Genomic DNA, 27,559 nt, shown 5'->3' on the forward strand with positions numbered 1-27,559 from the left:
AGACAGAAACGCGTAGGAGTCTGGGTTGCAGCTGCACGACGACACACTAACTTTATTCACATTGATACAAAAGTAGATTTTTCTAGAAATGTTCTCTTGTACCAGAGGGAGAGAGTTGAGTGGCACGTGGCCGGAGGGCAGGGGGAGGGGGGTGGGAAGGGCCAGGGCCAGAGCGTGGGGCTCGGAGGCGGGACAGCGGGGCGGCAGGGCTGGGGAAGCAGGAAGAGCTGGGCATGGCAGCCCTCACCCCATTCTATCCACACTGGAGGGCGGGGGGGGGGGGCGTCACCACACACTGGGAGCATCCAGAGTGGTGGGAGATGGGGGCCAGGGAACTCAAGCAGGAGGAGGCTCTAGGTGGAATTGCTGCTTAGGACTTTTCTTCTCCTCCAGGCCGGCTGCCAGCTCCCCCATGGGACACCCGGGCTCTGGCAGGTGAGAGGCAGGGCAGATCCGCCCCTTCCCGCTTCCCCTTCCTTCCATGCTCCTCTTGGAAGGGCCAGACATGCCCAAGAGGGGCCAAGGCGGCGGGCGGGGACGCGAGGAGCGAGTACATGGAAAGAGGCTCACACAGGCGGAGAGGGAGCAGACTCTGGGCTGCCCACCGAGGGGCCCCAGGGGTCTCACTGGGGCAGGGCCTTGAGGATGGCATTCACCTCCTCCGCCACCGCAGTCAGGGCAAACTCAAACTGGTCCTGGGGAAGGGCGGGGGTGGGGGAGAGTCAGGGGGGCCTGGCCTCTGCTCCTGTCCTGGGGCGCTTTGAGGAGGTCACCGGGGGGAGGAGGGCATCCTCCTGGGGGAGGCGGGGAGGCAGGCAGGAGAGGCAGGCTGCTGCCCCTTTCCCGGGGGCGGGGAGGAGGGTGGTGGCTAGGGTCCGAGCAGGGGGACTAGTCACCTTAGAGCGGACGAGGCCAGGCCGCTGGTCACGGACATGCTCCAGGGTGGCCGCGATGTCAATCTCCTTCACTCCTGGCGGGGTGGGGGCAGTCACGGGGGGACTCAGAGGGTGTCCAGAGGAGGGTAGGAGCTAGAAAGTCTGGGGCATCCTGGGATGGGAGACTTGGAGGATTGGACAAAGCCTGGGGGTGTGACAACCTGCCCTCCAGGAACTCCCGTGACCCTGGGGATGGGGGGTGGGGTGGGGGGGAGTGCTGCTGGGGAAACTCTAATCCCGGGCTGGGCTGCGGGCACCGGGGAAGGTGCTCACCTTTTGCCATGCGGTTCAATACCATGTCGATGAGGATGTAGGTGCCAGTCCTTCCCGCCCCGTCACTGAAACAGGAGATGGTGACAGCTGAGCTTGGGGCCCAGCAGGAAGGGGGAGGAGCAGAGGAGGCGGAGGCTTGGGGTGGGGAGGAGGCCTGCGGAGCCCAAAGGGTTAGTTCGAGGGGACCATGAGCAGGCCAAGGACGAGGGAGAGGTCAAAGCCCCTGGGTCCTTGAGTGGGGTCCCTGAGTCCCCTGGGATGTCTCTTGGGCAGTGGGCCAATAGCAAGGGAGAGCCCTAGCTCCACCTGTAGGCATAGGCAGGAAGAGGGAGAGGGAAAAGCCTTTTTCAGCCTCTAGCTGGGCTATTGTTCAGCACGCTTTTTCTGTAAATGGCCAAGATGGTAAATATTTTCAACTTTGTAGGCCACATAGCATCGCTGTTGCATGTTCTTTTTTTTTCTTCAACTATTTAAAAATATAGTCATTGTTCTTAGCTCCTGGGCCATTAAAAAACAGATGCTGGGAGTCCCCGTCATGGCTCAGCAGAAACAAATCTGACCAGCATCCATGAGGACGTAGGTTGGACCCCTGGCCTTGCTTAGTGGGTTAAGGATCCGGCGTTGCCGTGAGCTGTGGTGTAGGTTGCAGACTTGGCTCAGATCCTGTGTGGCTGTGGCTGTGGCGTAGGCCAGCGGCTACAGCTCTGATTTGACCCCTAGCCTGGGAACCTCCATATGCCGCGGGTGTGGCCCTAAAAAGAAGAAAAAAAAAAAAAAAAAAAAAAAAAAAGACGCTGAATTTGGCCCCTGGGTTGTTTGCTGGCATCTAGGGGATGGGTGGGCAGTGCGTGTGGGACATGTGCGCAGGGAGTAGGAACAGAGGGGGTGGGAATCAGGGCCCTCTGGCCTGCCCCCCCATCCTCACCCCAGCCCCCAGCCCCTCTGCACGCACCTGCAGTGCACAATGATGGGGCAGGAGCGGCCCCGGTAGCACTTGTTCACCTTCCTGCAACGAGAAATGGGTGTGAGGCCAGGGGCGCCAGCAGAGGGAAAGGGGAACCGAAACACACACCTGCGGGCCTCTCTTGGCTCCTTTTCTCTCCATGTGCCCAGCGCGGAGGAGGGAAGGGGTTGGAGAGAGGAGTCGGAGAGAGGAGTCAGGGCTGGAGGCAAAGAACCAGAGATGGCGTGGGTGGCACTGGGCTTGCCTGGTCTCTTATGAGCTATGTGCCCAAGCTGTGCACCTGGAACAACTGATTTAACCTCCTGGAGCCTCAGTTTTCTTACCTGTAAAATGGGGGCGATAAGAAAAATAACCTCCTTCTTTGGGTTCTCACTGTGATTACATGAGATAATCCATGTGAAGAATAAAGTAAAAGACCTGGCACACAGTAGGTGCTCATTAAATGAGAGTACAATGAATAATCATATTAATAGCCACCTCTACCAGAAGTCCAAGGAGGATAGGCTTTCTGGTGACTTCGGGGCTGTCAACCTTGCCACATCCCTGCTCTGCCCTTACAAGGGCCCAGGGTGTTCCCCTCGCCACTCAGGCCCCTTGTGGTTCTTTTTTTTTTTTTTTTGCCTTTTTCTAGGGTCGCTCCTGAGGCATATGGAGATTCCCAGGCTAGGGGTCGAATCAGAGCTCTAGCTGCCTGCCTACACCACAGCCACAGCAACACAGGATCTGAGCCATGTCTGCGACCTACACCACAGCCACAGCAACGCCAGATCCTTAACCCACTGAGCAAGGCCAGGGATCGAACCCGCAACCTCATGGTTCCTAGTCAGATTCGTTAACCACTGAGCCACGACGGGAACTCCCCCTTGTGGTTCTTGTCAGCAATAGGTCAGGTAGTAGCTCTGGGCACAGAGTTCTTCCCGCTAGGGCAAGACAACCGCCCAGCTCTGCATGTTACGCTGCTGCCTGTCTCCCTGGGTAAGTCTTAGGTCAGCACAGGTGCTCTGCGGTCAGATCATATTCAGACTTGGGGTCCACCTGGACCTCAGATTCTGCTGCCCTGAGCACAGCTCAGCAAGAAGCAGGGGGTTTCTCTCTCTCAATGGCCTGGTCTAATCCTCCCTTGTCCCTTCTGAGCTTCCTATTTTGAGAGTCACTTGTAGAATCTTGATACGCCCAGTGGGCCAGGGTGAGGGGGGACCTTCTTGGGGTTATTAGAGCGTTTCTGGTCCTCCTGCGGGTTACAAGAGTGTCTAGTGGTCCTTCCATCTGGTCCCCCCCAGGCTAGCAGGGGCCAGGTAGACTCCAATAGTTTTCCAGGAGACCACGTGGTTTTCTAGCACATTGGCTAGTACATCAGGGCTGGAGTGGAACAGAAGTTGCGACAATGGTTCCTGATCGTTTAATTATAATGACAATAAATGGTATTTAGACTTCATAGAGCCCTTGCTGTGTGCCAGGCACTTCAAGCAGATTTTCTAGACTTTATGCTGTTGACTTTTGTAACAACGCCCTAAAGTATGGGTCCTCATCCTCATTTCACAGGTAAGGAAACGGATGGAGGTCCAGGCCTTGCTCAGAGTCACTTTCTAGGACTTAAAAGTTATTTTATCTTCCCTCTGGTAGACCTTCACCAAACTGTATTTATTAAGCAGCAATTAATTTATGCTGGGTGTCTAATGCCAACTGAGTTTACATAATTCCAGCCTAAAGCACAGAAATACAACCTTTTGGCTTACCTGTGCAGCCTTAAAACAGGTCCATGCACTAGTTCTATAAAGATTTTTAAAATGGGGAAAATATAAAAGCTCTGATACCTGGTGTTGCTTTTGAGAAGGCTGTACCTCAGCCCTGGGGACCCCAGTTAGAAACCATTGTCCTGAGGCTCAGAAACTACCCCAGGTTCCCACCCACACTCTGCTCCTCTGCTCTTGGCCCAGTGCCTAGAGACCTCAGGCCAGCCTGGCAAGGGGCAGAAAAGCAGGAGGAGGCCACCGGGTGGGTGAGGCCCCTGCCATTTCTCAGCCACCTGTTGGGGGCCAGTGGGGGGCGTGCACAGGCAGGAGATGCTGGAAGCCTGGCCCAGTCATGGTTTCAGCGTCAGAACAGGTCAAGTCCCTCCATTAGCTTTTGGTTCCAGCCTCCACGTGGTTCCACTGAGTGCCCAAGAATCCAGAGATCCTTCTGGACTCCCTTTGATAGTAGTATCTGTCCCTTTCCTGAGTGTCCCCCCACCCACCAGCCCCTGGCTCTCCCGGCAGGCTTCAGGGTGGTGGTCCCTGGGCCCACACGTCCTCATGTCCTGTCCATGCAGCGGCCACACCTGCCAATGATCACTTTTGTGACTATGCAACTGGAGTGAGAATACTAGCTGCAGATCACAAAAATGACGCTGGCAGCTGTGAGAGAGAGAGAGGAGGGAGGGGACAGAGAGGGGAGACAGGCAGAGGGAGGGGGAGACAGAGAGACAGGCATACATAGGCAGAGGTGGGAGAGAGGTGAAGAGACGGAGCGGGAGAAGGGACAGAGAGAGGCACAGAGAGAAGGACATGAGGTTGGAGGGTAAGAGGGAGACAGACTGTGAGACAGTGATGGAGAAAGACGTGCTGGAGAGGGAGGGTGGGGGAGAGAGAAGAGGAAGGAAAGGAGGGAAAGAGAAGCAGAGGGAGAGATGGAAAGAGGCAAAGAGTCACAGAGGGATAAAGAAGCGGGACGGCGGGTGGAGCGAGGGACCGCAAGGGGGCAGCAGACACAGGGATCAGTGTTGGACACCTGGAAGGCAGGCTGGTCAGGAGGAAACAGGAGGGGCCAAGGGGACCGAGAGAAGGAGAGAGTTAGAAATAAGGTGAGCCCTTCTTGTGGGGAAGGGTCTTATGGAGAAAGAAGGCGGAGTTCCCGTCCTGGCGCAGCGGAAACGTATCCGACTAGGAACCATGAGGTTGCGGGTTCGATCCCTGGCCTTGCTCAGTGGGTTAAGGATCTGGTGTTGCCGTGAGCTGTGGTGTAGGTCGCAGATGCGGCTCGGATCTGGCGTTGCTGTGGCTGTGGTGTAGGCCGGCGGCTACAGCTGCGATTAGACCCCTAGCCTGAGAACATCCATATGCTGCAGGTGCTGCCCCAGAAAAGACAAAAAAAAAAAAAAAAAAAAAAAAAAAAAAAAAAAAACGGGAGGGGGAAGAGGGCAAGAGAGGGAGGAGACAGAGAGCTGGATCACAGCGGTGGTGGAGAAATGGGCACAGCGAGACAATCCGTCAGTCTTGGTTTGGGTGGGAGGTGTGGGGGGTCTGGAAGGGAGCTCCAGGAAGTCAGAGTCAGTTCTGGTTTGAGGGTGTCTAGAAGGGGGCGTTGGTGGACCAGATGCCAAGGCTTCAGGTCAGACTAAAGGGCCTGACGAACATAACCTGGGGCCCGTGGAGGAGCTGAGGGGCTGGGAGATCGTGGGACTCCCGACACCTCCAAGCCTGTGAGCCTCTCTTCCCGCTCTTCGGAGCCTCCCTTGGGGCCACCCCACCGCCCAGGCGCTGGGGATGCTCACCTGCGGAAGTCCAGCAAGGGCCGGGTGGAGGCCGGGGTGCCCTCTGCCGGCCAGCTGAGGAAGTGGAACTGCGTGAGCGTGCGCGTCTCCTGGGTCTGCACGTTCTTCAGGTAGAAGCTCCGCACCAGGAAGTCTTCGCACCAGATGTGCTCCGACACTAGGTTCACCTGCCGAGGAGGGGGAGCAGGTCTGATCGGGCAGGGCCTCTCAAATCCTCCCAAATCCTCCCGGCCTCCCAGGCCAGTCAAATTCTACATCCTCCAGGAAGCTTACCTGACCTCCTGCCCCAATAGTCCCAGCTGTCCCCCCCAAACCCTAGCTGTCTGTGTCACTGGGCTACTGCTCAGGACAACTGGGAGCTTTTCTATCTAGACACAACTATTGTGAGCTTTTTGATATCAGAGTTTCTCCTTCCTCTTCCGAACAGAATCTAGCTAAATGTCTGTGCTACACACACGATACGTTTTGATAAAATTCTGTACTTTTGATTTTCTTTCTTTAACCATAAATGAGACTAATTTTTAAAAAATTAAAAGAGCAGGCGTTCCCGTCATGGTGCAGAGGAAACGGATCCGACTAGGAACCATGAGGTTGCGGGTTCGATCCCTGGCCTTGCTCAGTGGGTTAAGGATCTGGCATTGCCGTGAGCTGTGGTGTAAGTCACAGATGCAGCTCAGATGCAGTGGTGCTGTGGGTGTAGTGTAGGTCAGCAGCTGTAGCTCCGATTTGACCCCTAGCCTGGGAACCTCCACGTGCTGCAGGTGTGGCCCTAAAACAAACAAAGTAGTCATGAAATGAATGTCTTTGTGTACACGTGGGTTTATGTACAGGCATATTCACATGTGTGAATGGTGTACCATCCGCTCTGCCCTCTCCCATTGACTCCTTGTCTCGCTGACCTCATACACATGGTAGAGGGAAGAGCCTTCATCTGGCCAGTAGCGGTCGCACTGCTTGACGCCATCCTCCACCAGCGGGGTCAGCATGACAATGACGGTGCAGCCACTCTCCCACACCATCTAGGGACAGAGACCCAGGTAAGCTCCATTCTAACCTCCTTGGCTGCCCATAAGGGCCCCTGATCCTGGGAGAAGCCCTCCCTCCAACAGCTCACCTGCCAGAAGTCTGCGATGGTGTGCGACAGCGGGCCCTGGGTGGCTATGTAGGCTGGCATCCGAGGGTCATGCTCAATCTGGGGGCAGGAAAGATACATCCTGAGCCAGAATGGGAATTGCCACTGTGGAGAGACTTGGTCAGAGGGAGCAGGCCGGGGGTCTGGGGGGTGCCTGAGAACCCCAGTTTCCATGCTAGGATATCAGGCCCACAATTCCAGGGCCTCGGGTGGGGTGGTGGTGACCCTTAAGGACATGGAGTCTATGGGGCCCGGATGAAAGCGGGGAGGAGGTGGGGGCTGGAGCCAGGCCACTCACAATGGGGCTGGCGTTGATGTAATCGCTCCGAGAAGGGCTGCTCTCCACCTTCAGCTTGATGCGAGCGTGGTCATCTGCACAGACCCCGCATCCCACCCCAGAGGCCCCTCCAGTCATTGGGGTCCTGGCACCTCTGCCGCTCAGCCTGAGCCAGGAGCCCAGTCCCTCCCCCAAGCCCATCAGAGCTCCCAGCAGACAGAGAGCTGGGCTGGGTGGGCCAGCAGAACTCACTCACAGGGCAGGAAGTCAGGGTGGCGGTTCTTTTTGATGTTGCCCTCCCCCTGGGCGGTGGCACAGCTGTTGGGCTCCGCTTGGTAGGCACACAGGGCCTGCCACTCTTTGGCCAAGCGGTCCCGGTTCCGCAGATGGTCCTCCATGTATGCCTGCAGGAACACCACAGCCTGGTGCTGGCCCCCCCCGACCTGCCATGTCCCTCCTGCCCTCCTGTCCCCTCACCCCACGCCCACACCCTCTCCTGACCAGAATCATGTGTCCCGTGGAGATGTCCATGTTGGCCTGGGCGGGCTCCTCGCACCAGGACGGTGTGCTGCTGTGGGAGCTGGGGCTGGCCTGGGCCGCGTCGCTGAACTGCGAGGACACGCTGCTCACCCGAGAAGGCTCCGGTGGACCCTCTGCCCGGTTGAACAGGGACTTTGAGGCCATGTGCTGGCGGCACAGGTCCTGCAGAAGAAGGATCGGGCACGGCCCAAGGTCCCCTGAAGCCTTTTCAACAGAGTCCTGAGCTCAGTTCAACAGAGTCCCTGGACTTGTCCTTGATTGATTTTTTTTTTTTTTTGCTTTTTAGGGCCACACCCACGGCATAAGGAAGTTCCCAGGCTAGTGGCCGAATCAGAGCTGCAGCTGCCAGCCTATATCACCACCACAGCAACCCCAGATGCAAGCCACATCTGTGACCTGTGCCGCAGCACACGGCAATGCTGGATCCTTAACCCACTGAGCGAGGCCAGGGACTGAACCCGAATCCTCGTGGATGCTAGTTGGGTTTGTTACTGCTGACCATAGCAGGAACTCCATCCTTGATTGATTCTGAATGGACCCATCTCCTCCAGGGTAGGGTCTTCTGCCCTGGCTCTCATCCTTTTCAGGGCTATACTGCTTGGGTGGTGCCTATGGCAACCTCAGGTATTACAGAGCAGAATCCTAGAACCCCAGAATTGTAGCCTGGGAGAGAATTTCAGGAACCATCTGGTCCCAATTTCCATTCATTCCAAATCACCCCCACAAGACCCCCAGAGGGGCTTCTCCAGCCTCTGCCTGGACATTCCCAGGGATGGGCGCTCATTCCCACCCAATTCCCCACCCTTATCCCATGTGAGACCACTCTCCCAAGCCTTTCCACTCACTCTCATCAACAAGCTCTTAGGGATGCACACCTGGTACTCGAAGGTAGTGTCACCATGGGCGCCCTCAGGTCCCAGGGCGGCCAGGCGCTCCTTGTCCCGCTGCCGGGCATGCTGCCGCACACAGAGAGCCACTGCCAGGGCCACGAGCAGCCCGGCCACACCCGCCAGGGCCACCAGAGTGAGCAGCACGGAGCGCATGGGAGAGGGGCTGTGGACCGGTCGGGGAAGGACGGCGGCCGCCTCCTCCCTCTGTGGGAACAAGGTTATAGAATCAAGAGGGGCAGTGGCAGTGGTGGCGGTGGGAGGCATGGATTTAGCAGCAGCTTCTCACTCCTGTCCCTCGCCATACTCCCTGCGAGGGTATCTCCTGGGGCAGAGCTGGGAGGCAGGGGCAAGGTGGTACGGGCAGAAGGACTCAGATAGACCCGAGACCCTCATTCTCAATCCTCACTGGACCAAGTCAAGCACACTGCATTTCCAGAGACTTAGCAGGTGACCCTACCTAGGAGTTTGCATTTAAAAATGGATATCGAAAAATATAGCGAGATCCAAGGGGTCAAAGAGTAGAATGTGAGGCATCAGGGTTGGATGCCGAATAGAAACATATTTTGAGTTTAATGTCCTTTCTGTGTAAGGTTTCCCCTTCAAATTTAGAAACTTTGCTCCAGAAGATCTATGGACAGCTCAGGATAGGTCTTCCAGGCATGCTACCTTCCTACAGAAGGCTGGACCTACAGGGAGCAGGAGCCGCTGAGGTCATCTGCTGGTCATGTGGAGAACTGCATGGGGAGGGCTGCTTTGGCAAAGTGGTGGACCAGCCAGATATATTTCAGCTCCTGCTCGCCTGTCAAGTTTGCCTTCATCTCTAGTGGGGCTTTGAATGACTCTCCAGTGAGCTCATACCTGTCCCACTCCTGTCTGCAAGATCTGGAGCCCCGTCTGTGCTTCCAGTTCAGATTTCACCAGTCCTGCAGGGAGGCCGAAGGTCAGACTCTCTCCAGCCCCGTGTGGTCTCCACCCCATGTCATGCTCTGCCAGGGAGCAGGCAGGACCCATGTGGGCTGGGACTATTTCAATGGGCGCATCAGCCACAGGCCTGGGTATATTCTATTAGGGCTGGGCCAGGAAGTATTTACCAGCTTGCTGGGTCACATCAGCCAAAGACAGGTTCTGTTCATTGTGCCGGATACGGAAGGTAAGGGCTGGTCCCACGACACTGCCGAAGAGGAGGTATGTTACCGCCTCACCAGCCACAGACCCCAGATTCAAAGTGAGAGGTCCACTCTGGCCCTCTCCCCGTTAGAAGATGGGGCTAAAACCAATCAGAGGTGCCATACAGGGGTGTTTGAGGCTGGGAAGATACCAGATTGGGTCAGCAGCAGGACTAAGTGTGGTTGTACCTTCAGTGCAGCTGCAAATATCTTTGACCCGACCTTGGCCCTTTACCCAGAGCTTGTCCTACCCTCCTTCTCTGAGACCCTCCAGCCACCTCCCCCATCAAGCTACCTGCAAGATCCCTGCTGCCCAGCCAGGTACCAGCCCCACCTGATGTTGATGAAGCTGCCTGAGGACATGTGCACGTGCTCAGCCAGGATCTCCAGCAGCTTCACTCCTGCTGCCAGACTCAGGGGCCTGGAGGTGGGGAGGAGGAAGACAGACGCCAGTGGGGACTTTCTTGGCCACCCCCCTCCCACCCCCCCACCCACCCGTCTACTTCACTTCTGCACTTCTGCTCTCTGCTTCCTGCCAGGCAGGCCACCCTGACCCTCCAGGGGACTGGGAGGCTGCCCCAGGCCAGAGCCCTTACTTCTGGTCGGTAACAATGTAGCCATATTCCTCTGATGATGGCCGAGCTGAGGGCTGCCCTGCTGCCGTGGGCTGGCTCTGGCCCAGTGAACTTTTCTTCTCCAGCAGGACGGGTGTGGCAGGGGGGCTGGCCAATTTGGGAGGCTCAGAGGATCCAGAGCTCAGGTCCTGCTGGGCTTTATTGGAGGTGGGGCCAGCAGTGGGGGATCCAGGCAGGGAGGGCGTGACAGGTGGAGGCTCGGCTGTGTCTATGCTCTGCACCTGCTCCTCCATTGTCTGCTAAGGAATGAGGCGAGAGGTATGGTCTCCGGACAGTGGAGGCGCTGGGGGCAGGGGGTCCACACCCCGGACCCTGAGCTCCCACAGGGGCACTTAGGACTTGTTTCTCTTTCTATCCCCACGTCCAGGTTAGCACTGGGTACAGAAAGGCATCCAGGAAAAGGAGCCAAGTGGATGAATGAATGAATGGATGGATGAATGAATAAAGGACTGAATGAGAGATTAGTCATGATCAGTAATAATTCAAAGGATGGGGCTGGAGTGGGGAGGAGAAGGTCTGGAGTGAGGAAAGCTGGGGTTAGGGGAGAAGATGGACAGGCAGGTAATGGTTTTTTGATGTTTGTTTAGCCACAAAATCTTAGAAGTCCAACATGTGAAAGAGATAGTCTGCCTCAAGCTGCACGGGGGTCAGGAGCCTGCCTGCTCAAGTCTCCCCCTATCCCTAGGGATCCTCAGAGTGTGGTCTGAAATGACTGCAATGGAAAAAGCAGTGAATCAAGAATTCTGGCTTCTGGTCCCAGCTGTCTTCCACTTGAGGTGAGACCTTAGACAATGACTTGCAGCCTCTGGGCCTTGGTCCCCCTAAAATCAGGGTTTGGAGGATACAGATTCTGGGTGCTGATCCTAAGGTTTAGATTTCGGCCACGGGGCTTTGCTGCCACGGGGCACTTGGGGGTCAGGGAAGTGCCGCAAACTCACTTTCTTGACGTCAGCTCCGATGTTTACAACCCCTCCTGCAGAGACAGGAAAAACAAGACTCTGGGCAAAGCGCCAAGGCCAAGGTCCACACGGCGCAGGTGGGAGAAAGGGCCAGAGGCCCTGAGCCTGTTGCATCTGCTGTGGCCTCTTTCCCCACAGTGTCGTTGGCCTCATCCTAAGAGGATCTGTGCCTCTGCCTTGCAATTCATTGTTTTATCAAATCCACCCTCTGTTTTTTGGCCTCGCCTCTCAAAGCTATTCTTTGTTCGGTCCTCCCTCTACTGGTCTATCATTGGCTTCTCCTTTCCATTGGCCACGCCCCTTCTTAGGTCCTTCTTATCTTCCACCAGCCTTCTCAGTGCCTCCTGATCCCAGCTCACACCCTCCTGTTGACATGTTGGCTTCCTTTTTGTTACTTCCATCCTCCAGGCCATTCCTGGTCTAACTCCTCAGCTCTCCATCCCTCGCCCTTCATCCCCTGCCCTTGGCTGGTAATGACCCCATATCTCAAAAGAACTCCCTCCCTGACCTTGGACCTTCCCCTCTAGGCTGCTTATTGTGGCCTTGAGAAGTGGGGCAAGAGGCCTCTGTGGGGCTGCAGCTGCTGGTCTCTCTGCCTGGACACTCACCCGGATTTCGTCCTGGGCCCTTGGGCAGCAGCTGCAGCAGGGTCGAGAGGGTGGAGAGCTGCTCAGGCGTCAGCTGACGCAGCTCCACCCCGTAGCCCGCCAACACTGCTGCCAGTCTCTGCAGAGTTGCGTCTGCTGGGAGTCAGACACACATAGAGCTTAGGGCTGGTGTCGAGATGAACTTGGGGATGCATTTGGGGGGTGGGAGGGCACTGGCACATTTAAGAACTTCTTAAACACCAGCTGCCCTCCCTTTCCCACCCTTGTCCACGCTTTGGAGGAAAGATCTTCCTGGGGCCAAGACCAAACTTCAAGCCCAGTAGGGACTCCTTGATTCCCCAGGTGGAGAAGAAACATGTCAGCTCCACCTCCCACTATATCCCCACTGCCTACCTAGTGCCTGGCATAGAGCAGCTGGTTGGAAGACATCAGCTAAATGTACTAATGACTTTAAGGGCAAATTAACCAATGTGTAGATAGGAAAGACCCATCCCCTCCCAGCACCACTCCCAGAAAGCAGCCCCACGAGCAGGGTGTGGATGCCAAGGATGGTTACCTGGCTGCTCTGCTGGGGAAGGAGGCTTCTCCCTGCGACCCTCTCGTCCTTCCTTGTCGTAGCCCTCTGACAAGTCCTCTGCCCGGCTGCTGCCCCCTTGCTCTGGCAGCCTTGGTGCCTGGGCCCTGCTGGGCACTTGCAGCTCCTGGGCCAGATAGAGCAGCCCTGACTCCTGGAAAAGCTGAGCAGGTGGAGGCCCTGGAGGGTCCCCATAGGAGTGGCCAGGGTGAGCCCCAAACATGCCCTTGGAGGCAGTTCTGCTGAAGAGCGCAGGGGGTTCAGCCTTGGGCAGGGGGCCGACACTGACCATCCCTGGTGAGCTCTCTGAGCCCCGGGAGTCATCTCGGGAGCCAAACTGTGGGAAACCAGAGATCCAGATAAGAGCAGACATCAGGGCTGGGGGATTGGGGTTGAGGTGGGGCCAGCGTCCAGAGCTCACCTGATGGAACAGGTAGGGCTGCAGCAGGGCAGGTTCATAACTCAGGGCGGGGTGGGGGGGCTGTGGGGGCAGCAGCAGATGTTCCAAGAGAGGGGGCAGCAGCTCAGCTTGCAGAGGGGACAGGGGGGAGCTGGCCCCAGCTCCGCTCCCACCTACTGGAGGTCGAGGAAGCCGATGCTGGGGAGCAGGGGCGGAGCCAGTGGGGATGCCCTGTAAAAGCAGCTCCCCAGCGGGACCAGGTCTCCTGGGCACCAAGCCAGATCTGGGGAGGAAAGCAAAGTGTGTGTGTGTGTGTGTGTGTGTATTGGTTGTGTGGGGCAAAGGTGTGTAGAGCCCATGAGGCAGAGGTGGTGGGACCAGTCAGGCGTAGCATAGAGTGAGCTTGACCTCTGAAGAGATGAGGTGGCCTCAGGAGAAGAGAGAGTAGTGAGAGGAAGGCTGGAGGCCAAGCTTGGGGCAGAGGTCATTGCCTCCCTGGTAAGCATGCCTGGGTCCCTGAAACACAGCAGCAGAGCTGGTGAAGCATGAGGTTAGAGATGGAGAAGGCGCAAATGGGAGCAGGGGAACGCAGCTGGGAGCCTCCAGATGAACTGTGGCTGCAGCTTGCCCCGTTGCCCTTGCCTGCATGGCCCCAAGTACACGTTCAAACATCCGGTACTGTGACCCCTCACTCTGCTCCCCCGACCGCCCCACTCTGCCTTCTTCATCTGGTATCACCTGAATCCCAAGCCTTCATTTACTGTGCCCTGCTTTACGAGGTCTGAATGACGCCTTTAGAAGCCCTAAGCACATATGCATTTCTACCTACCATGTGCATTTCCACATAGTAATAAAACTGAAGATTAAACAACTTCGGTTGGACAAACTCCTAGTTTGGTTCCATGAGGACTAGTTTGATGTGTCTTTGAAAATGTCAGATGTCCAAATGTTTCAAAACATTTTCCAATACCCCTGTTTTATTTTATTTTTTGGTCTTTTGTCTTTTTAGGGCCGCACCCGTGGCATAGGGAGGTTCCCAGGCCAGGGGTCGAATTGGAGCTGCAGCTGCCAGCCTACACCACAGCCACAGGATCTGAGCTGCATCTGCGACCTATACCACCACTCACAGCAATGCCAGATCCTTAACCCACAAAGCAAGGCCAGGGATTGAACCCGCGTCCTCATGGATTCTAATCGGGTTCGTTAACCAGTGAGCCATGACGGGAACTCCCTGATGCCCCTGTTTTGCTGGATCCCTGGAGATGAGCTCAGCTCATGTTGGGCATGTGACTGTCAGATGTCCACTCCAGGACCCCTTTACCCATGCCTCAGCCTGCGGGTCTCCATGCCCACGTCCCTCGGTGCATCAGGAAGACCACAGACCCACCGGCCTTGCCGTGTGGGAGTTGATGAGACAGTATATGCCTACCTGTCCCTTGCTGGGGCTTCTGGGGGGCGAAGCCTGGGTATGCGCTCCATCTCCTGGGAGATCACATACTGGGTGAGGTCATCGTGCCAGGACAATCCTGCCAGGGGACAGGAGAGGGTGAGGTTGGCTTGGGACCATCTGAGGGCCCAGTAACAGGGACCAGTACATCAAATACATACCTCCTCCCCTGAAGAGTGTTGAATTTGGCAGAGGGGCAGAGGAAGGAAGACCCGCTGGGTGATCATTTCTCACCCTCGGATACAGATTTGGGAATGAGACTGCCTCCGGCGAGACTGGGTTTAAATCCTCTGCCGTGTACTAATTGTGTGATTTTGCCTGAACCTATCTGTTCTCTTATCTGAAAAATGGGGTTCATACCTACTAAGATGGTTGTGATAATCAAAATATAACCATATAAAACAGTTAGTACCTGACACAGTGAGATTTTAATAAATGCTATTATTATCATCATCATCATAATTATTATTCCTCTTCTTTTTGTTGATCCTGAACCTTAGTTTTCTTTATTTGTAAAGTGGCCATAATACATACTTGGTGGGTCTACAGAAAAGATTAAGTGCAATCAGGGAACTGAAAGTTGCTTGGGAAACTCCAAAGCCCTCTACTCCTTATTTCAAACGTTCATCGACATCATTTTATCTTGAGGCAGAATCTCCTGTTTGACCATTTCCATCCGTGAAGCTCTGCTCTCAGGAAAGGTCAGTCACCTGTTATAAAGGAATAGTCTTCCACTCTCCGCCCCATTTCCCCTTCCTTCCCCCCTGCTTCTGGATGAATAATCTGTACTGCTCTTATCTCATATCCTGGAATCTATAGTGTCCATACCTGCCTTTTTTGTCTATTAACATTAGATGAAGGATCTGTGTTCCTATATAAGGCCAATTCCTCCACTTGAGCCCTAGATTTCATCTCCTACTACCTACTCAAGAATCTCTTCCTCACAGTTCTCCTTTATTTCCTACATCATCTTTTCTCTGTTCTCTATTGGATCATTCCAATTAGCATATAACAATGATGCCATTTCATAAAAATATTGCTTGATCCCACCTTCCTTTCCAGCTATCGCCCCATTTCTTTGCTTTTTTAAAATTCACATTAAGACTCTCTGGAAGTGTTATCTATACTGGCTGTGTCCAATTCCTTTCCTCCCACTCCCTCTTAGTCTACTTTATTCCGGATTTTAGTCCCAACTATTCTACCAAAACTGCTTTCATCAAGTTCACCAGTGTCAAATTTCCTGTTGTGGCTCAGCGGAAACGAATCCAACTAGCATCCATGAGGATGCAGGTTCGATCCCTGATCTTGCTCAGTGGGTTAAGGATCTGGTGTTGCTCTGAGCTGTGGTGTAGATCAAAGACGTGGCTTGGATCCTGCATTTCTGTGGCTGTGGTGGAGGCCAGCAGCTACAGCTCCAACTTGACCTGTATCCTGGGAACTTCCATATGCCTCGGGTACAGGCCTAAAAAACAATAAATAAATAAATAAATAAAAAGTAAAAAATAAAGAAAGGATCGCCAGTGGCTTCTGCATATCTAAATCCAGGGTCAGTTCTCAGACCTCATCTTACCTAACCTGCCACCATCATTTGACACCATTGATCACTCCTTTCTCCTTGATATACTTTCACTTAGCTTCTAGGACACCAAACACTCTTGTTTTTCCTCCTACCTCACTGGTTTCCCCTCTCAGTCTCTGTAAAATTCTTTAGGGCCCTTCTTCATAAACACTCAATCCTTCGGTTATTTTACCCACCTCCTGGGTTTAATTACCATCTATATGCCAAAGAATTCCAAAGTTATACTTCCACTGCAGACCTGTCTCTCTTTCAAAACCCAATCTTATAAACTCAATTTCCTGCTCTACCTAAGTGGATTTTTTTTTGGTCTTTTTGCCATTTCTAGGGCCGCTCCCTCAGCACATGGAGATTCCCAGGCTAGGGGCCACAGCAACAGCAACAAGGGATCCGAGCTGCGTCTGCAATCTACACCACAGCTCACAGCAACGCCGGATCCTTAACCCACTGAGCAAGGCCAGGGATCGAACCCGAAACCTCATGGTTCCTAGTTGGATTCATTAACCACTGAGCCACGACAGGAACTCCTTAAATGGATATCTTAAACCTATATATTCAAAACTGAACACCATTTCCCCTTCTGCATAGTTGATTACATGTCTGTCAGCCTAGATGTTCAGGCAACAAGACCTGGGTGTCACCCTTTGCTCCCCACTTTCTTTCATGGCCCTATCCAATATTTCATGAAAGCATACTCATTACCTTAAAAATACATGCAGAATTTTGTCTTTTCTCATTACCTCCTATAATCACCCTGGTCCAAACTTATTCTTACAGGAGTTACTGTGGTAGCTGTTATTTTATTTTTTTGCCTTTCTTGTCTTTTTAGGGCCACACCCGTGGCATATGGAGGTTCCCAGGCTAGGGGTCTAATCAGAGCTGTAGCCACCAGCCTATGCCACAGCCACAGCAACGCCAGATCCTTAACCCACTGAGCAAGGTCAGGGATCAAACCCGCAACCTCATGGTTCCTAGTAGGATTTGTTTCTGCTGTACCACGATGGGAACTCCAATTGTGGTAGCTTTTAGTGTTTAGTGTTTCTACCCCTGATTCCCTACATTCTATTTTCAACACAGCAGTTAAGAGTGGTCCTTTAAAAGTAGAAGTGAAATCATACACCCCTATGCTCAAACCTTGTGATGGTTTCCTCTTTTATTCAGACTAAAGCCAATGTCCATACATTCTCTTATAAAATCCAAGAGCATCCCTTCCTCCATTACCTCCCTAACTGCATCTTCTACTCTGCCTCTCCATCACTCTTTTACAGCCACACTGAGGAGGTGTTCTCCACGGTGTCCCTTAAATTCTTGCTCCTGCTAGGGCTTTTGTTCTAGCTTTGTGCGAATTTCATAGTCTCAATAACGTCTATCTTGACCACCCAATTTCATATTGGAGCTTCCTACGTCCCCACTTCTGATCCCTTTATCTTGTTGTAATATGTGTTTTTCCCATGGCTCTTGTCATCTTCTAACATACTAATGTCTTTTAATTTATATACTGTATTCTGTCCCTTCACCCCCCGAATATAAACCCCAGTAGGCAAAAATCTTTGTTTGTTTTACTCCCTGATACATCCTAAGAACCTAAAACTATGTTTGCCATATTGGAGGACCTGATAAATATTGATTGAACGAGAGAACTGGGTGAGTGAGGTGTTCTCCTGGCTGAGGACTCCAGGACTCATGGCTCTGGAGTACTCAGTCAGTTCCAGAGAGTGGGCTGGTCCTAATGAGATAGATGCTGTCCTCTTTCAGTGACTTCTTCTAGAAGCCTCCTCTAGATTCCTCCAGAGAGTCTAAGTGAACAGCCTATCTCTAGAGTTCCTTCCCCACTTTTCTTGCCTCCTTCTCTAGCAAGATCTGGGAAGGTGATGCTGCAGAGTGGGTGTGATATTTGTCCCTTGAAAGAAATGCTTGAGTCAGGTGGCCCCTGTTTCCCCCACCCTTATCTATCCAAGTTGCAGTCTCTCTCCTCCCGGGCACCTACACCTCACCTTGCGACATGAGCTGTCGAAGCACACCTTGTAAACGTTGAAGAACTGGGGAAGTGACTTGCAAAAGGGGCCGGGCTTGCCCCACTCCCACCTGGCACTGTCCAAACAAGCCATCTAAGAACACAAAAGTGGTGTCAGCAGGGGGTTGGGACAAGAGGCCTGCCAAAGGCCAGGTTGCAAATAGACAGCACTCCCTCTATCTCCTCTCTTTGCTTCAGGCCAGTCCCCCTTCTCCCCAAGCCTGGTTCCCCTTCTCCCTTCCAGGCCTCCCCCATTTCTTTTTTATTGTGCACCCCCCCTTCTTGTCAGTCCTATGTTTGGGCCTCACTCACCCTGAATACAGACTTCAAGGTGAGAGCAGAGTCTGCGGTCAAACAGACAGCCTGTAGAGGACAGGTGAGTAGAGGCTCAGACACCCACACACATAGACTGGTCAGATGGATGAACAGGCTATGAAAGGGGGAAGCAGATGGGACCCATTCTTTCCTTTCAAGGAAGGCTTTAAGCTCGGGGGAGAGGAAGGAAGAGGCCTAGAATTCTTAAGAGAAAAAGCACAGGATCTGGCTTTGGATTTTAAAGATCTCTGAATCTGGACCCTTTTCCTAAAAGTCTCAGTTTGCCAAACTGAGTAATGAGAAGAAGAAGCCCTCCAGGTGCCTGGGGCTAGTGATAGTGGAGAATCATAAGCTTCTACTCTCATCCAATGACTATGGGGTAGTTTTTGGCCAAATTCTGAGAGGAAAGGGACTCTCCAAATCCTCCAGCAGCATCTTATGATGGCCTGGGACTCAGAAGAGATGGAAAGCTTAGCGTGCTTCCCCTTCGCATGGGAAAGGGGTAAAATGGGGTGCCCCTAAGGCAATGCTCCCTGCACTCTCCCTAGAGTCCAAGGCCTCAGTGCTGCGGGCGCTGTTCGCGGTGCTGAAGCTCTGAGCCCGGTGACGCTGAGGGCTCGCCTGGAAGAAGTTAGGGGGGAGGAAGGGTGACAGGGTGAGGAGTCGCCACGGGACTTGACCTCTCCGCCATTCCAGCCTTCATCGTCCACCCTACCCACCCGCAGCGCCACGGGAAGTACCTTGCATTGGCCTCCAAGCCTGGTGAGGAAGGAGGACGCCAGACGGCGATGCTGCGCCCCTTCCCCTAGGAGCCCCCCGCCCCCAACCCCCACCCCCTGCCCGTGAGTCAGCGCTGACTGTCTCAGTCCGCTCCGTCGTGAGTCAGCACCAGGCCTGGCTGTGAGGAGGGGGACGGGAGACGACCCTTCCCTCTCCACCCTCTTCTGCCCCCTCCCCCTTCGGCCCCCCTCTTATCGGAGATCAGATTACAGCAATGGGCCTCTCCAGGTTGAAAGGGAAAGCCTGGCCCCTCCCTCGACTTGATCCTCTACGGAAAGCTGGGACCCCGGTGCTCGCGGGCCCGACTTCTACCGCCCGGAGATCTGGGTTCCCTCTGGCTCCCTCCCCCCACCTCCAGCCCTCAGCGCGGGGCGCCGCTTTGGCGCCTCAGAGCGACTTGCTTCTCCTGTGGTCTTGTATCCCGTCTCTGGGCCCCTCTGTCCCTAGGCACCCCTGTTTCTTCCTCCCAAACCGCAATCGTCCCCTGAACCTGCTTCCTTTAGGTCCCGCCCCCGGGTTCCCAGCCCCACCTCCGGGCCTACGCCCCTTTCCTCTCAGACGCCCTCTCCTCTTCCTCATCTCACGGTGCCTCCCCTACCCCACGCCACACACGCATTCTACCTGAGCTGCCTACCTTCGTGACACTTCCCCCACCCCACCCCCACCCCCACCGAGTTTTGCTCCCGGGCCCATCCTCCAGCCCGCCGCCCCCCACCCCCCGTTTCCTCCTGACCGTGGGCACTAATGGCGTTGCAGCCTCCCAGGCGGCTGCCCAGCAGCAGCAGGCAGAGGAGCACCCGGAGACCCCCAGATCCCCCAGGACCCCCAGGCCGCCGCGGGCGCCGCATCCTTCCGGGCTCCACGCTCCAGCTCCGCTGCCAGAGCTGCAGCGACGCTGGCAGGAGCCTGCCAGAGGGGCTGAGGCGGGGCTTGCCACTCCCCACCCACCGAGGCGGGGTCTACACGCCTTTCTCGCCGCAACTCTGCCAACCCCGGGCGGGTGGTGACGGTATTTCCACCCCCAGCTCTTGCGCTGATTTGCGTCATTTGTGGCGTAAGAGCACTGTCGTAGCGGGGGTCCTACCCACCCCATCCCTCCTACGCCAAATAGTAGGCGCCTCACTAGAATTCCTACTTGGCCTCACCTTGACACATGCTTCTCCCCAGGGGCCACCACCTCTCTCACCCAGTGGAAGAGTTGGCAAAAAGTGTTATAGTTGCCTGAAAGCCAGGAAATATACGTAGAAACCTTAAGATGAGTAATATAAAAGTGAATAGATACACACTCTTTCGCATCTTAATTAGTGGTACTGATGTCATCCTTAAGAGCAGGAATGGTGCCGCGTGTGTGTGCGTGCTTGGATTCCAGTTCTAGCAATGCCACCTACTAGAGCCTAACTTTGGACAAGTTGCTTAACCTCCCGGAGCCAAATTTCCCCATCTGTACTGCCTCACAGGTGGTTGTGAAGATTACAGAAATTAAATTCTTGGGGCTCACTTAGAAAAACCACTGCACTGACATATACTAAACACTTGATACATATTCACTTTTTTCCCTTTCTTTTTAGGGCTGCACCTGCTGCATATGGAAGTTCCCAGGCTAGGGGTTGAAATCAGAGCTGTAACTTACAGCCTACCCCACAGGTACAGCAACGTGAGATCAGAGCCACATCTGCTACCTACACGCAGCTCATGGCAATGCTGGATCTTTAACCCACTGAACAAGGCCAGGGATTGAACCTGCATCCTCATGGATACTAGTTGGGTTCTTAACCCACTGAGCCACAATGGGAACTCCCATATTCACTTTTGTTATTAGCCTTGATTCGCCTTTCTGTCACACGCGTCCACTTCAAATCTATCAAAACCTTAAAGTTTCCACTTGCAAAATATATCTTTCATCAGTCTACTTCTCTCCACACTCACTGTCCAACCACTCTGCTCTTTCATGACACTATTGCAGTAATCATCTAACTAGTCTTTTGTTTCCATTCTTGTCACACAATAAGCTCAGGAGTGAGCTTTCCAAAGTTCTAAATTGATCGTTTTAGGAGTTCCCATCATGGCTCAGTGGTTAACGAACCCAACTAGTATCTACAAGGACATGGGTTCAATCCCAGGCCTTACTCAGTGGGTTAAGGATCCTGCATTGCTGTGGCTGTGGTGTAGGCCAGCAGCTGCAGCTCTGAGAACCTCCATACGCCACAGGTTTGGTCCTAAAAGGACAAAAAAAAAAAAAAAAAAAAAAAAAAAGATCATTTTACTTTTGCTCTTTAGTAAAAAATTTACAAAATACAAAAAAAGGATAGTAGTGCATAATAAATACTCATACAATCATTACCTAGACTTACCAGTTATTGATACTATTGCCATATTCGCTTCTTTTTATTTTTTACTTAAAAGTAGCCAGTAGACATTATATTTCCCTTCTAAATGTTCCAACACGCATCTCCAAGAAATAAGGATATTTTCCCATATAACTAAAATGCCATTTTGACATGTAGCAAAATTCACAATAATTGCCAAATATTGTTTAATGCTTAGTTCATATTCAAATATCTCAAATTTTTTCCACAAATGACTTTTATCCACTGTTTTGTTTAAAATAGGAGTCAATCAAAAACCAACACTGCAAACCAACTATAATAGAAAAAATAAAAATCATTAAATAAAAAAAACCCAATATTGCATCTGGTTACATTTCTTAATTCTCTTTAAATTAGCATAAACTGGAGTTCCCTTGGTGGCGCGGTGGTTAACAAATCCAACTAGGAACCATGAGGTTGCGGGTTTGATCCCTGGCCTTGCTCAAGGGGTTAAGGATTTGACGTCTGTAGGTCACAGACGCAGCTCAGATCCCACATAGCTGTGGCTCTGGTGTAGGCCGGTGGCTACATCTCCATTAGACCACTAGCCTGGGAACCCCTATATGCCGTGGGTGCAGCTCTAGAAAAGACGTAAGAAAGAAAGAAAGAAAGAAAGAAAGAAAGAAAGAAAGAAAGGAAGGAAGGAAGGAAGGAAGGAAGAAAGAAAGAAAGAAGGAAGGAAAGAAAGAAAGAAAGAAGGAAGGAGGGAGGGGAGGAAGAAAGAAAGAAAGAAAGAAAGAAAGAAAGAAAGAAAGAAAGAAAGAAAGAAAGAAAGAAAGAAAGAGAGAAAGAGAGAAAGAAAGAAAGAAGGAAAGAAAGAAAGAAGGAGGGAGGGAGGGAGGAAGGAAAAAAGAAAGAAGAAATTAGGGAGTTCCCGTCGTGGCGCAGTGGTTAACGAATCCGACTAGGAACCATGAGGTTGCGGGTTCGGTCCCTGCCCTTGCTCAGTGGGTTGACAATCCAGCGTTGCCGTGAGCTGTGGTGTAGGTTGCAGACGCGGCTCGGATCTTTCGTTGCTGTGGCTCTGGCGTAGGCTGGTGGCTACAGCTCCGATTCGACCCCTAGCCTGGGAACCTCCATGTGCCGCGGGAGCGGCCCAAGAAATAGCAACAACAACAACAACAAAAGACAACAAAAGACAAAAAAAAAAAAAAAAAAAAGAAGAAAGAAGAAATTAGCATGAACAGTGCTCTATCATCAAGTTATGATTTCCTCTTGTGACTAGTATGTGTGTAATCCATGGGAAGATATTTGGCACTGTGAGAATATCTAGTTCCCCATCAATTTTACGTCTAAGGTTTTGCCATTCATTGATGATCCTTGACTAAAAAGGTGGCTTTTCTAATTCTATCATTCCTTTAACACTGATTAGCTGATATTACTTCATAAAGAGCATTTTCTCAGGAGTTCCTGTCATGGCTCAGCAGTAACGAACCCCACTAGTATCCGTGAGGATATGGGTTTGATCCCTGGCCTCATTCAGTGGGTTAAGTATTGCCGTGAACTGTGGTGTAGGTCAAAGATGCGGCTCAGTTCCCATGTTGCTGTGGCTGTGGTGTAGGCCAAGCAGCTACAGCTCCAATTTAGCCCCTAGCCTGGGAACCTCCATATGACTTGAGTGCAGCCCTAAAAAGACAAAAACCAAAACAAAAAAAGAGAGCATTTTCTCATCAACTAGGCTTAGTTACCCTGAAATACAATTCTAACTGGAAAGGTAGTATATATTCTTAGTTTCTTCTCTTTATTAATTTGCAGAGTAATGAGTTGGTATAATAGTTACCTCCAAGAGTAGCAAATAAGTTTGTTGTTTTCTTTTTTGGCTGTGCCCAAAAGTTCCTTGGCTAGGAATCAAACCTACATCATAGCAGTAACCAGAGCCACAGTACTGACAATACTGGATCCTTAACCTGCTGAGCCACCAGGTAACTCCAAGTTTTTTTAAAATATTTTTTATGATTTTTCTTGTTTGAACATTACTATGGAAGTATGGATTTTTGCATGCTCAGTGTGTATCAGTCCATCGCAGTAATTATTCTTTTGATATTCAAATTGTCCCAAAGTGAAACCTCCTTTAAAGCAGCTCTTGTTTCCTTTTGAAACTTCCCATTAATCACTGAGAGTTCCATTGCTTTCCATCATTTCAAGATGTACATTTTCTTTTCTTTTCTTTTCTTTTGCTTTTTAGGGCCATGCCTGCACATATGGAAGTTCCCAGGCCAGGGGTCAAATCAGAGCTGTAACTGCGGGCTGCAGCCACAGCCACAGCAACGCCAGATCCAAGCCAATCTATGTGATCCTACACCATGGCTCATGGCAACGCCGGATCCTTAACCCATTGAGTGAGACCAGGGATCGAATCCACATTCCCACAGATACTGGTCAGATTTGATTCCCGCTGTGCCACAACGGGAATTCCCAGAGTAATTTTTTTATTCTTTGGCCTAGACATGGAAACAGCCATTGCTCCAAAGAGACTTGGTCGCTTTTAGTAAGAACTGATTTTAGTGACCATAACAGCAGCATGCAGAAGTTCACCAGCCAGGGATCAAACCCACACCACAGCAGTGACAATGCTGGACCCTTAACCCGCTGAGCCACCAGCCACTCCCTGTTCATTTTCAGTGAGAGGATTTTATTTTTATTTCTATTTTGATACATCTTTATTTTTGAATATGTAAAATATTTACACTGTTCGAAAGTCAAGCCTATATAAAGATATGCTCAGAAAAGTCTTCTTTCTCTGCACCTTCCATAATTCCCCTGCCATCTTTATCACTTCATTGTGTTTATTTCCTTTTTAAGATCTTTGCAAATTGTGAAATATGAAAAACAGACATGTGCATAAAGCAAAAATGAAGAGCTTAATAAATGATCGCAAAATGAACACCCGTGTAACCCAGGTCAACAAATGGAACATTTCCATAAAATGAGGCAAAAAAAAAAAAAAAGAAAGAAAAAAAGAAATGGAACATTTCCATACCTTAGAAGCTTTATTGTGTCCTCAGTCACATCTTCTTCCCAAAGGTAACTAATATTCATTTTCTTTTTGGCCATGATGCATGCTTTATAGCACTGTAAAGAAAAGCAAAGAAACCTGGATTTTGGATTATCCCCAGTCTTGGATTGTCATGAATGTTGTGACTACAAATATACCCCTTTACATGTTTCCTCTGGCACATGTGTGCCGGGGGAAGCAGACACCCTGAACTCTTCACACGGAAGAAGCTGGGAAAATTGATACCCTCTCCTCATTCTTCTCATTCCCTCCCTCTGATCTCTTTCTAGATATTACCTTCATCCTAATGTAAACAGAATCCAGGGGAATAGGGAGCTGATTGATGTGGTCCATTTAGGTCAGTATCTTGGGACAGAAAACAGGGTGGAGACAGGCAGATGGATCCTAGGAGCAAATTTAAGATAGTGCGTGTTTAATCCACTTTCTTCTTCTTTTTGAGGGGAGATCTTATCTGTCAGTATTCTTGCTACTCTTTTGTAGGTAACCTGTCTTTGTCCACAGTTTCAGTAGGCTATGACTTAGGAGGGATTTCTTTTTATTTATTCTCTTCAATAAAAGGGCTTCTTGCATACATGGGCTGATGGCTTTCATCAGCTTTGAAATAATCTCAGACATTATCTCTTTAAATATTGACTCTGCCCCAACTTTCTTGCTCCTCTTCTTTCTGGGATTACAAGCAAATTTATGTTAGAATTTCTTGTGGTACATTCTAAGGTTTTCCTTTATCTTTTGTAGTTTCCATTCTTTTGTCTCTCTACACTTCATTCTAGATATTTTCTTTTGAAGCATATTTTAGTTTACTAACTTTCTCTTCATCTTTGTACAGTCTGATGTCTTGAACTTGGCCTGAAACATATGACACATTCAATCAGAGTAAATAATTTTTACTTACTCTGAGTAAAAGTTTAATGAAGGAGATATTTATAAAGGTGTGGACAGGTGAAGGAATAGAAATGTTTGTCCTTTCACAGCCTGTCAGGGAAGGAGCCAGAGGAATATGCATCTAGCCAATACCTGCTATCGGACAGATCCAACCAGGAGTCAGCAATCAAGGGCCTCTGTTGATGCAGTCCAAAGGCATTGACTTGTGAACATAGAGCAAGGTGAAGAATGATGGAGCACAAATATGAGTGGGGAAATGGGAACTCTCTACCTTAATTCCAGGTTCCATTCTTGTCCTTTGTTTGGATGAAAACCTTGTAGCCTTATGACAAGTGACACACACATCCCTTAATTTGGGCATACCCTCATGTGAAATCTAAGACATTGTCCAATACTAGTACTCTTGATATAAAGTGGCAGGGAAAAGAAGTGGGAGTGAAAAAGAAGCTTCCTTTCCAAGTTACTTCAAACAAAGCTGCTACAATCCCTAGTGGTTCTGCCTCTTTGATTAAACATTGGCTGATGGGAATATGGTACAGATAGTCGTTCCCAAAGAGCTTGGATCTGGCGTTGCTGTGGCTGTGGTGTAAGCCGACAGCTGTAGCTCTGATTAGACCCCTAGCCTGGGAACCCCCTATGTGCCAGGGGTGTGGCCCTACAAAGCAAAAAAAAAAAAAAAAAAAATTGAAGGCATTAATAACTGTTTGTAGTGGTAAAGTGAATGCTGGCAGTCCATGACATGCAGTGGCAAGATGATTCTTCAAATCGTTGTTTGGGGATGCTTGTAATCAATTGCTTATAGAAAGCTAAATTCTGGATGACGAAGAGTTTATTGCCATAGAGTATTTTAGGGAGATAAGGAATGTTTTAGGATGGGTTAGTTCTTCCTACATGCTCTGGAGACTTGGTGGCAAAAATTGATGAGCTCAGGGTTGAAATTTCATGTAAGGAACCTGGAAGTGTCTATCTAAATTTGCCCTGAAAGAAATCAGCTCCCTGTGTCCTTAGCTTTCTGATGCACTCGAGAATTAGGATTCTGGGAATTCCCATCATGGCTCAGTGGTAACAAACCTGACTAGTATCCATGAGGATGAGTGTTCAATCCTTGGCCTTGCTCAGTGGGTTAAGGATCTGACACTATCTGGCGTTGCTGTAGCTGTGGTGCAGCTCCGAGCCGACACCTAGCCTGGGAACTTCCATACGCCACAGGCTTGGCCCTAAAAAGACAAAAAGAAAAGAAAAGAGGAGTTCCTGTCCTGGCTCAGTGGTAAACCAATCCGACTAGGAACCATGAGGTTTTGGGTTTGATCCCTGGCCTCACTCAGTGAGTTAAGGATCTGGTGTTGCCATGAGCTGTGGTGTAGGTCGAAGACATGGCTTGGATCTGGCATTGCTACGGCTGTGGTGTAGGCTGGCAGCTGTAGCTCTGATTAAACCCCTAGCCTGGGAACCTCCATATGCCATGGCCGTGGCCCTAGAAAAGACAGAAATAAATAAATAAATAAATAAATAAATAAATAAATAAATAAAATAAAGAAAAGAAAATAATTATGATTCTATAGTAAACCAGCTATTTTCTTGTTAGAATGGAAGCACTGGAGTTCCCTTTGTGGCACAAGGAAACAAATCTGACTGGGATCCATGAAGATGAGGGTTTGATCCCTGGTCTTTCTCAGTGGGTTCAGGATCCAGCATTGCTGTGACCTGTGGTGTATGTTGAGGATTGGGCTTGAATCTGGAGTTGCTCTTTGTGGTATAGGCTAGTGGCTACAGCTCCAATTTGACCCCTAGCCTGGGAAACTCCATATCTCATGGGTGTGGCCCTAAAAAGTAAAAAAAAAAAAAAAAGAATGGAAGCACTTACCTTTAAGTTTCTTTTTTTTTTTTTTTTGTCTTTTTGTCTTTGTTGTTGTTGTTGTTGTTGTTGCTATTTCTTGGGCCGCTGCCACGGCATATGGAAGTTCCCAGGCTAGGGGTTGAATCGGAGCTGTAGCCACCAGCCTACGCCAGAGCCACAGCAACGCGGGATCCGAGCCGCATCTGCAACCTACACCACAGCTCACGGCAACGCCGGATCGTTAACCCACTGAGCAAGGGCAGGGACCGAACCCGCAACCTCATGGTTCCTAGTCGGATTCGTTAACCACTGCGCCACGACGGGAACTCCACCTTTAAGTTTCTTATAGCCCACACAGAAGTGCAAATCCTTCATTTTGTATTTATTTATTTATTTATTTATATTTTTAGGGCCACGCCCAAGGCATATGAAGCTTCCCAA

General features: G+C 51.2%; 1 protein-coding gene across 8 annotated transcripts; it reads right to left on the bottom strand.

Moving 5' to 3' along the window:
- Nucleotides 1-25: 25 nt before the first annotated feature.
- PTPRN (protein tyrosine phosphatase receptor type N) lies at nucleotides 26-19,894 on the bottom strand. 8 transcript variants are annotated; one of them, XM_003133669.5, is made up of 23 exons: nucleotides 19,751-19,894; nucleotides 18,235-18,285; nucleotides 17,903-18,016; nucleotides 14,315-14,411; nucleotides 12,907-13,168; nucleotides 12,468-12,822; nucleotides 11,912-12,043; nucleotides 11,283-11,317; nucleotides 10,306-10,580; nucleotides 10,044-10,130; nucleotides 9,635-9,714; nucleotides 9,402-9,466; nucleotides 8,529-8,747; nucleotides 7,615-7,815; nucleotides 7,370-7,517; nucleotides 7,135-7,208; nucleotides 6,819-6,896; nucleotides 6,604-6,723; nucleotides 5,705-5,871; nucleotides 2,161-2,214; nucleotides 1,209-1,273; nucleotides 897-970; nucleotides 26-695 (listed from the first exon to the last, which is right to left on the bottom strand). In XM_003133669.5, exons 1-23 carry the CDS (start codon nucleotides 19,863-19,865, stop codon nucleotides 624-626), a joined length of 2,940 nt encoding a protein of 979 aa, XP_003133717.3. In that variant the 5' UTR covers nucleotides 19,866-19,894; the 3' UTR covers nucleotides 26-623. The 8 variants fall into 8 exon arrangements, with proteins under 8 accessions (XP_003133717.3, XP_084856690.1, XP_084856689.1 ...); XM_085000564.1 differs by having other exon boundaries at nucleotides 10,306-10,583; XM_085000563.1 differs by having other exon boundaries at nucleotides 11,912-12,046.
- Between the last annotated feature and the right edge of the window lie 7,665 nt (nucleotides 19,895-27,559).

Source organism: Sus scrofa, chromosome 15 (assembly GCF_054392235.1).
Source record: "Sus scrofa isolate SSC_HxYL_T2T_F1_AM1 chromosome 15, Sscrofa_HxYL_maternal_Yorkshire_Landrace_v2.0, whole genome shotgun sequence".
Taxonomy (NCBI): Eukaryota; Metazoa; Chordata; class Mammalia; order Artiodactyla; family Suidae; genus Sus; species Sus scrofa.